We start from the raw sequence: 11,022 nt of genomic DNA, 5'->3' as shown, positions 1-11,022 counted from the left end.
ATCAACCGATATTTGAAGGGCGAATTTTCTGGCCTAATTTTTAGAAACGTGCTTTTCCAGAGTACGGCGGCGAACTGGTTATTCTGGTTTAAATTTCAGTAGTTCACGTCAGATCGAAGCAACGCCATATTTATTATGGTTTAATTCAATGACTTATTTGCGTTCCCTGCAAAGGTACGCTTTATATCTAGATATGACAGTGACAGCCACTTCAGCTGTTATCGTTGGTTATTTTCTGTATAAATAATAATATGTAAATTATTTAAACAGTGAACTGCCGTACTCTGGAAATACACGTATTTAAAGAATTTGACAAGAAAACTCGTCCTAAAAATAAATATCGATCGATTTAAATGACCCTCATCTTGGCGAAATCTCTCAAACCTGGGACTTGATTTCGCCAAGATGAAGAGGGTCATTTAAATCGATCGATATTTGAAGGAGGAGTTTTCTGGCCATATGTTTAGATCTATATTTTCACAGAGTACGGCAGTTAACTGGTTAATTTGACTGTTTCCTATCAGACAAGAAAGAGTGGTATGTAAACACGTCGGCACACACCAGGATAAATTATATCTATCTTATTTCTCATAGTCAAACTGGCTACTGCCTGGTATCAGAAATACCCGGTTTTGCTTGCCATTATTTATTCTCAGTATACTGCTGTAATAAGAAGCTTCCCAGAACTTTACAATGTAACATAGATAAATACATTCGCGTTGATTTAGTACCTTTCCCACTTTTATGTTTCCACACTCAATGCGCTTCACATTTTTTTTGTTACCCCCCCCCCCCTTCCAGCGGGTCATATGGATCCAAATTTCCATTTCATATAGGAACACTTGCCTTTAAAACACACAAATTTATATTGCGTTTTTACAGTATTTCTCTATGTGTAAAGTCCGTGCTCATTCATATCCGAGCCAATGATTTAATGTGTGTTGTAAAGTGTAAATTATCCTTCACAAATGACTGTGTCCAGTGGAAACACGTTATTCAAAGCAAATAAATTGTACGGAAAATTTAGCATTCCAATTTCAAACTCGTTTCACAAACACAAGTAGAAACAATTGTGGTCTTGTCACGCTTGACACTCGGCTTCTGACCCGACGGTCACTGGTTCGAGTCCCGATGTAAGTGGCGCAATGTTGAGAAGGTCTTTACTGACATTATCCATCTCGCCGTACGCAGGTGTAAAATAAGTGCTTGGACAGTAACAGTGTAGTCTCTCTCTCTCTCTCTCTCTCTCTCTCTCTCTCTCTCTCTCTCTCTCTCTCTTTCTCTCTCTCTTCTGTCTCTACCCCACACACTCTTTGTCTCTCTCTCTTCTTGAATCTCTCCCCTCTCTCTCCTCCCCCCCTCCTCTCTCTCTCTCTCTCTCTCTCACACACACAGACAGACAAACATTAAAAAACGTAAAGGGTTTAACAGGCATTAGGGCATGTTTAGTCGTGCATGTTACACTTGTAAAGCGTTTTGAGCACGTTAAGTGAACATTGCAAATGAACTATCACACGTGTTTGTGTGCGTGTTAATGCGCGCGCGCGCGTGTGTGTGTGTGTGTGTGTGTGTGTGTGTGTGTGTGTGTGTCTGTGAGTGTCTCGTGCAATGCATTGTCAATAAAGATGTCATGGCATATTTATTAAAGGCACGCATAGAATCACCAGGGCTGTGGCGCCGAAGTTTTATTGCAGTTTTTGCAGCTTGGAATGTAGAAAGACTATTGATTGCTATTCTCTGATATTGACACTATTCTAATATAATATGAACTCAGAGGCAAGATAGGAAATATTTTGTTAATGTTAAACAATAAGATTTTAAAAAAACCTTATCTGTTGTTGCCTGAGCTGATGTAGTAATAGTGAATGAGGAACTGGTCCCCTGAATGACAAATGTTGTTATGGAAATGCATGACTTACTTGACATATTCCCCTTCCCTGCTCGGGACTTAGGGCTACAACGGTGCTCTCTTGCCAACCTGTTCCTAGCTATTTTACTCAATAGGGGCCATGACAAGCCAACCTATTTCACTTCTCAGTCTATCGATCATCTCCCCGCCTCTTTTGGTCTCTCAGTCTTTCTTTTGCCACAGGGGTTCCAATATAGATCATCTCTAGGCCTAGTTACATTTGATAGCAGAGTTTGTCAAATCCAAAGCATTTTCCTCCTTGACTCTTCTTCTCTTGTTTGACACTGGCTTTCCTCTAAAGATCATTTAAAGAATATTTGTGACCCCTCGTCTCAGAACGGTATTAAGTCGGGATGATTAAGATGCTGAAAATGGAATTTGTAGCCAGAAATATCAGACTTAAGTTGAGTTTATATGCTTTATAGAGGAGAAGGAATATCATATTTTATTGTGCTAAATACCAACGTTTCATATTTTTGACCAGTTTAACTATAATTTGACTTTTTAGCATCTGGTCCATCCCAACATAATACCGTTTTGAGACGGGTCACATTTATCAGTCCATTCGGTCTTTAAGATTGATCGTAGGCATTTGCTGACAAAAACTTTAATTTTATTTGTGATAATTTTTGTCAGAATAGGTTTCTGGGCGGTGTAAAAGGACTCATTTTACATTTGTATTGAATATTCCGATCTTAATATTTGTGGATGGCGCAGTTGAAGTCCAAATTGAATTGAAATGAATGTATGATTTTTATTTCTGCCATGTTTTGATTCTATTCCAGGTTGGAATTTTACACAAGAACGACCAGTTTAACAGAGAGGAGCTTGACTACATCGACCAGTTCAAACAGAAATTCCACACGTTAGCAATGACCGTAGTGTCTTTTTATCAGGTTTGTTGCCTTTCTGTCTAAATGATCTCAATAAAGCTTAGGATCAGAAAATGTAGGCTGGCAATAATCTGGGCTGAGCATCAGTGGACAACAACAGAAAAAGATAAGTAGATGATGATGATGATGATGATGATGATGATGATGATGATGATGATGATGATGATGATGAGATGACGACTGTGTGACTGTAAATAAATAGGAACCAATGCATGATGTATCTCAGGGGTTAGCATTGCACTCTAGTTTCTTATCTGATATGTTTAAATTGTACTTGTACAAATTTGTAACAGATGTTTATCCATTCAGCTTTCTTTGAGTGGGTTGATTCACCTAGTTAAAACTAGCAAAAGTAAAGTGATGAGGAAAATCATTTTGTACCAAAATGCATTAAAAAAATATAGCATTTATTAAAAACTGTGTTAATAACTTAAGGCCATTTAGTTATTTTTAGTATGCAGTCTAACAGGAAGTTGTAACTTTGCAATCATTTTTATTAAATTTATGTATTATATATTTTCTGCTGAATTCGAATGTAATAATGAGAAATTAGATTTGTTATTTAGACATTTTTGACTTATTTGCTTTAACATGAGTTACCATCTCTGATATTGTTTCATTGATAGGTGTTGTTCATAAAACATTTCTTTGACATTGTTTCACTGACGTGTTTTATTAAAAACATTTCTTTGACATTGTTTCACTGATGTGTTTTATTAAAAACATTTCTTTGACATTGTTTCATTGACATTGTTTCATTGACATATGCGATTAAATTTTTTCTCTGATTTGGTTTTATTGACAGGTAAAATCAAAAACGTTTCTTTGACGGTTTTTCATTGACTTGTTTTTTCTTTTTTTTTTTAAATGTATTTTTTGACGTTGTTTCTTTAACATTTGGTATTTAGAAGATTTTTTTAAACAGTTCCCTCGACTTATGCTATTAAAAACATTTCTTTGATGTTGTTTCATTGACAGGTGGATTTCACATATGATAAACTATTCCTGCGGAAAAGTCTTGATGAGGTCAAAGAACTCCTCCAGGCCATCATCAAACGTCATTTAACTCAGAAATCCAAGGATCGAGTGGATGTAGTGTTTGATAGTATTTCTGAGTCAGAATTCTTAGATGTGTTGTTTATGGGTGATTCATATAAGCAGTATATGGAGAAGATTGTTGACGATTTGAACAAATTGATGGAGAAAGGGGATTTGTGATTATTTTGAATAAAGTGAAGATTTGATGAGAACCATCAAAATCGTGGATTTGTGCCAGTTTTTCTATGATTTGTGGAAATGATAGGAAAGAAAATGGGAAATGCTTGCATTAAATGGTCAAAGTGCTCTATTATTCATGTTGACAAGATAGCGGAAGCTGAGTGGCTTGGTTTAAAATTGCAACATGTTTATTTATTTATTTTTTTTCATATCAAGATTTTTTTATGGATGTAAAGCACTATGAGCACATTTAGTGGATATTGCGCTATATAAAAGCTCATTGATAAAAGCAGAGGATGTGACATTGAACAATGGTAAATGGCCGATGTGTTTTGGAAAGAGAATTGTGCGTATGACTGTAAGGATTATACTGGTTTAAGATCTTTGCTATTTAGGTGCCATTATGACAAATTGTATAAAGTTGCATAGAGAAGATCGGCAACAGCCAAATGGTGTGTGTGGTATTTTCACCACTATGGCCAACTCTTGCTGTTTCTTATATTCCGTTCATATCTTTTTTTTCTTCTTCCACACTGCTCTTTGTACATGATCGAGATTACTTGGTTTGCCCTGGTCCTAAGATATAGTCAATCACATGTATTGTTTAAATCGATTATGTAGTTTTCTCCTTTTATATTATTGTAAGTTTATTTATATTTTGTAATAATTGAATCTTTAACGAATTGATAGAGATCATGTGTCCTTGTCCCTGTGGACTTTAAAAAAAAGACCTGCTTAAACATGTGTATTTAGGGCTCTGGAAAGTTACATTATCTATTCTGTTTAAATCCATCCCCTTATCCTTTCTTTCATACTTGTAAGCACTGCTATAATCTAAATATGTACTATGTGGCCATTTCATATCTTCCTTTTTTACTGGCACTGACAAGAAAATCAAACAAAAAGATTGCTGATTAATTGAAAAGCTTAAATGTTAGGCACACAAATCGTCTCAGCTGGATTCCACTGAGATAAGGAACAAACGTTTCTTATATTGTTATCAAAACCTTTTCTCGTCTCTGCTGATTTACAACAATTTCAATGTAAAACCAAAAATGCGGGTGGTTGGATGGGAGCATCACCCTTGAATCATATACCTATGATGTTCGCATGGGTGTACGATCCGATGTCGTTTCTTCTTCTCTTTACTACCCTATCCTGCTTCTTTGGTTTGTGATTGTATTTTTGACAGGGGATATTTTTTTTCTGTAAATCTTCTGCCTGTTTGTTCTTGGTTATTTATAATTTAGCTTATGATACCTTTAGGTTATGATTTTGATTTACATTTGTACTATTTTTTGCTAGATTGCTTGTTTTTTTGTTTCAGCGGTCTCTCATATAACCTCAATTGTGTTGGAAGAGACCTAAAGCAACAAACAAACAAACAAACATAAAAAATGTTCAATTTTGTTTCAATAGCAAAACGGCTCGATATATGTCTGACGCTTTTCCAACTCTTTATGATACAGTTCAAAATACTCCTTGCCACTGTATGTGTGATGATCCATGCATTTTATTTCGTAAGTGCCAGATTTGTGTCATAAATTGGAAACAAAAATTACATGACAATTGGTGTAAAACTCTCTTAAAAACAAACTAGCAATGATATAAACCCTAACTATTTGCAAGCGCCATAAGTCACATAAAAGCTTAATTTATAACTTATCTACACAACTGTTTGATTTGTGTTTATATATTGTGTGTGTGTGTGGGTGTGTGTGTGTGTGGGTGTGTGTGTGTGTGTGTGTGTGTGGGTGGGTGGGTGTGTATGGTTGTATGTATAAGTGATGATAAGTAGCATTTTTTTCTCTTTATTAGTTTAGTTGTTTTTTTTTCTTTTGTGACTTATCATTTCAAATATGATTACTTTTTTTTATGTTGTTCATTTCCAGTTTGCCGATTGACTTTGCTGATCAGATAGCCACTTTTAGATTGGGTTGATCTGTCATGATTTGATTTTTGATTATGTGTGCCTGCTGACTGAATGTTCATTCCGCCTAGTTGCCCGTTTTCATTAGGAAACAGATTTTTTTTCAGTTAAACTCGTCCCTCTGAAATTCTTAGTATTTTTAACTTGTTATTTCTGCATGTCTGTTTTTCACATTATTGGCAGGCTTATTTTCAAAACTTTTTTCACGATTACAATGCCTCACCTACTATTCAGTACTACTTAAATTGTTTAGGATATGTAGTATAAAAGAGTTTAGGATCTGTAGTTAAAAAGATTGTTTAGATCTGTATAAAAAGATGTTGTTAGATTATGTAGTAAAAAGACGTGTTGGGATCTGTATGTAAAAAGATGTTTTAGGATCTGTAGTAAAAATGCTGTTGGATCTTAGTAAAAAGACTTGAATATTAGATAAAAGATTTAGGATCTGTAGTAAAAAGATGTGTTAGGATATGTAGTAAAAAGAGGTGTTAGGATCTGTAGTAAAAAGATGTGTTAGGATCTGTAGTAAAAAGAGGTGTTAGGATCTGTAGTAAAAAGATGTGTTAGGATATGTAGTAAAAACTGATTGCATGATTTAATTTTACTTGCTTTGCAGATTAGAATTATATTGAGATTTTTCCTTATTTGGATTGGTAGAGGCAGGGTGAAATTATTAGATTAAGCAAGTAACTTGAGCTTGAAAAAAAATTATTTCCTGGTGAAGATATGTATTTTCTCATTATAGCAAGACATGTTATGTTCATATCTTATAGACAACGTTTTGTTAAAAAAACAATAAAGGTTCATTTTGTCAGCTGTAGAGTGTAGATTAAATACAGTAAAAGGAAGAAATGAATAAATTTTGGGATTTTTTAAAAGCATAGAGAAATTTGACACAAATGCTTGGAGTTACTTTATAGTGCAAAGAAAACTAAAACAAAATGAATCATTACGAATACAAAGATCAGGCTCATTGTGAAATGTGGAATTCTTTTTGTTTTTAAAGTACTATGTTAAGCATTTTGCCTGTACCTGTTCTACTGTTCCACCTTCATGCTAATTTTTCTTGCTTCGCAGTGACTGGGCACTTCGGTGGAAACCCGATGGAAACCACTGTATTTATAAGCAATCTTTAATTGATTTAGTTGGTTATGAGTGTGATAAGTTTCAATCGTTGAGTGTGAATTAGATATAAATGAATGTTTTGCTATTTATTAGCTTGATTATACTGTTATTAGTATCAGGTGTATTTACTCAAATTTATGTATGAGTAGACATATTGGTGAACAGGGACCAGTATAAGTTGAAAATCTGAAAAGATGTGTACGAAACATTGTCCGACAAGTGCCTCTGTTATGTAACGATGGCATGATTGATCAGCGGTTGGAAGATCTGAGGTTTGATCCCCAGTCGAGGTGGGCTGATTTTTTTGTGATTATTTTTTCATGTATTTTTTTTAGGTCTCTGTTTGGCTGTTTCATACTTACAGTCCCAATTTTTTTATCTTCTAAGTAGGATGAAAAGCAAATGAACTGCTTGATATGTTCTTAATATCTCTATTGTTCGTTTCTATCTTAGTTTTTCTGGTACTGAAATGACTCAAGTGTGTCCTAAACATTGTGTCTTAAAAATAAACAAAAAATAAACAAATTGATAGGAAACACTAATTTAAATCTGGTATGTGTAAAAGACTTGACCATTGCAACTCGCTACTTTGCTGATTGCCTATACAATATTGAAATACTGGAAAATTCAGAAAGGAGCTGCTAGATCGGAGTTGTCAAAAGATGACCATTACATTTCTCCTGTTCTGCATTGGCTGCTATGCCAGTGAAGCAGCACATTGAGTTCAAGATTGTATGCCATTGCCATAGCTCCTTTCATAGCATGGGTATTATCATCATAGACCTGGAAGATCTCCAAGATCTTACAAATGTAATGTAATGGCAGTTGCCCTCAAAGTCTTTGTTTTCACAAGAAATATAGCATATCACCACCTCGATTGTGCAAGGGCCATTTGATTTAAACAAACCCCCATTAATCTATGATTGTAATAAACATTTTAAGGATTCTTTGAGTTCCAGAAATGTTTGACTTACATGTATAATGTTGTAAATAACCAACCATTTGTGTCTTTATGATGTACATTAATCTGGGCAGCTTTTTTGTGTGACAAATAAATACTTTTATGAATGCAAAGGGGCTGATGTCATAACTGCTGTACAAACTTAAGTGTTAGTTAACAGATAAATTATGATTGCATTTTCTTGTTTCTACTCAGTCTTCAGAGAATTTATTTTAACCGTCAAGTGGAAACCTCTGTTTTTGAACCTGAATTGATAATGTTGCCCTTTCCGAAATTATCCTCTATCTTTGTCTCACGGGTAATGGAATTCTTTTGGTCATGAAGGTAGCTGAGCTTTCAATGCAAAAACGACAACTTACTGCTACAAATTACAGTCAAATATCATCTCAGAATTAAAAAGGCACATGACATTCCCATTAGACAGATTTGAGTTTTGATTTATCATGCTGATCTGTCATAAGTGTATAATTGGATAATAATACACCCAGATAAATTCACAACTTTTGTGTCAATAGTCTTGTGGATATTAATGAAAGGAATAGCCTCTGCTAATGCATGCAAAATAAAAGAAAGGGTTTTAGGTCGCCCTGCAATTAAACAAAAACATAAATTTTGTGTGTGACATGAATCAGTTTCTTCTTAAAGTGAACTAAGTCTGTCACAAGAATTGACCTGGATCAGCAGGACTTCCTTCATTCCAATGTTTTAGTCCAGTGTCTTGAATTTTTAGACCTTGATACTGGGTATTTCATTGAAGTTGTGGCAAGGAACAGTCTAGAAAATATTTAAAAATATTCTTAAATGGGTGTTTCTTGATTGGTGTTAATATGAAAAATGTTCACGTGCTAAACGAGTACCATCAGTCCTTCATAACTTACACCTACAGCATTCCGATGTTTCATGTTAGGTATATCATTGAGTGATGCTTTAAACATTTCAAAAGTTATACACGATTAATTCTATCCATACACATGTTTTTTAATTAGTTTATTGATCAATAATTTATTAATGTATACATATGTTGTATGTATTGTGATCTATAACCATGAGATGTGATGTTTTCCGTGTGATTGTTTTCCTATAAATTGGGAAGAAAATTTGTTTTCATATATATTGATACATTTCTCTCAAAAGTTTATAAGGTGTTTTTAGATTATAAAGTCAAAGTATGATCTTATGCGCTGAAATTATATTTAAAAAGTGTTGCAAGTATCATTCAATTTCTAAATTCTGTTCAATTATTTCCTGCACCTGCTTATAAACATTGGTGAGTGTTTGTATAAAACTTTTTGCTTCACTGGCTTCATGAACTTTTTGAAGTGGAAACGTTGTTGCATATGGTCAGTGTGAGAAGTAGTGCTCTATGCATTACGAAATGGTGGAAATTGGCTTGACAAGTGATTTATTATTTATAATGAAAGTAGCTAAATGACTTTGCTATAGAATTGTACAAAACCACTGTCTAGAAAAAGATGTATAAAAATGTAAATAATATTCATTACTAAATGTTGTCACAACATTATTTGTACCTTGAATCACAATGTTACCAGTTTTTTTTTTTTCTATTTATCTAAATAGTTTAAATAGTGAATAGTAATATTCAGTTTTTTAAATTTTGTTTCTTAGTCAGGCTTTTCTCCATTTATTCTATTTTTTATAACACGCCAAAAGTATATCATTTTTTGTTTGTATGTTGTTGATTGAAAAAGTTTGAACAAGTGTTTTCAAAAAGGTTCTAAATTGAGTTCCTATGTCAAGAGATGGCCAAATATTCTTGTTTTCTGTCGGAGAGGATTTATTTTTCTTCTTTTTAAATCATCTGAGGCAATATAAATTTCTCTGAAACTGTCTTTTACTGAGATAATAAAAGGTTGTCTTGGTTTGGGTTTTGATGTTTAAATTCATTTTTTGTTTCTTCATCACCAAAACTGAAGCAATGTTGACAATGACCATATCACGTCATTGTGCAGTGTATTGTTTAACAAAATGATTGTGGTCACTTTCCATCTAGATGAACTAGATACTCTTGAACACAAAGGGTGGGGGAAAAGGCTTGGAGTACTTGTATTCCTCTATTCTCTGAATCTCCGTCTATTCCCTATTTGTACCATTCCCCTTTTTATTACTTTTCTCTTGTGCTTTTACTTGTGGATACTTGGTGGGGATCCTGACCTCCCATAGCGGGCAGGGAGGTACATACTGCGTCTTCTATCCCCCTATGTCTGTTTTCCAACTTGCTTTCTGTCTTTTCTTGGATTGAGATTACTTAGTTTTGTCCTGGCCCCGGCCGGATACCTTGGCTGGGAGGGAAACAATCAAATGTATAGTTAGTTTTGGGAGATGATATTTTTTTCATTGTAAATCATGATTTACAATGAAAAAAATATCATCTCTCTGTTATGCCCTCTATTATGTTTTATTTATGTATTATATATGATTTGTAAACATTTGAGTGTATTCCTCTTAGTGGGGACCTGTGCTTGTGTCTGGATGAGACTTTTAGGTGATCTCAATTTAAGTACATTGATAGTGTGCTCTTGAAATCTACATCTGTTCTCTTTTGAACCAATTCCCCTTTGTCTGCCTTATTCTTGGATGCTTTAATTGTAATTCTAGAACTTTTTACTATCACATTTTTTCCCTTTTTACTGGCGCTGATATGACCTTAATATGTTGCAAGCGCCGTAAAACCCTCAAAAACAAAACAAAACAAATTACTTGTGGATACATATATCTAGAATTGATTTTACTATCCCACTGGTTGGGGATCCTGACCTCCAATAGCGGGCAGGGAGGTACATACTGTGTCTTCTATCCCCTTATATCTGTTTTCCATCATGCTTTCTGTCTTTGTCTTGGAATGAGATTACTTGTTTTTTTCCTGGCCCTCGTCGGAGTCCTGGCTGAGAGGAAAACAGTCAAATGCATAGTTATTTTATTGGGAGATATTTTTTTACTTGTAAATCATCTCTCTGTTATGTATTAT

The 11,022-nt window shown here is 34.3% G+C and overlaps 1 protein-coding gene across 4 annotated transcripts in view; it reads left to right on the top strand.

Annotated features, from left to right (window-relative positions):
- Window positions 1-9,936, top strand: part of LOC144964203 (tumor necrosis factor alpha-induced protein 8-like) — a 55,340-nt gene extending 45,404 nt beyond the window's left edge. For all 4 annotated transcript variants that reach the window (XM_078898192.1, XM_078898191.1, XM_078898193.1 and 1 more), the window contains 3 exons: window positions 2,695-2,805; window positions 3,781-6,183; window positions 6,572-9,936. In XM_078898192.1, coding sequence (XP_078754318.1) covers window positions 2,695-2,805; window positions 3,781-4,020 — 351 coding nt within the window. In that variant the 3' untranslated portion in view covers window positions 4,021-6,183; window positions 6,572-9,936. The remainder of the gene's footprint in view (window positions 1-2,694; window positions 2,806-3,780; window positions 6,184-6,571) is intronic.
- The last annotated feature ends 1,086 nt before the right edge of the window (window positions 9,937-11,022 follow it).

This window comes from Berghia stephanieae, chromosome 2 (genome assembly GCF_034508935.2).
Source record: "Berghia stephanieae isolate SIO BIC M18660-M18661 chromosome 2, UCSD_Bste_1.3, whole genome shotgun sequence".
NCBI lineage: Eukaryota > Metazoa > Mollusca > Gastropoda > Nudibranchia > Aeolidiidae > Berghia > Berghia stephanieae.
The sequence above is the reverse complement of the archived record's forward strand: the minus strand, read 5'-3'. Positions and strand labels throughout refer to the sequence as shown.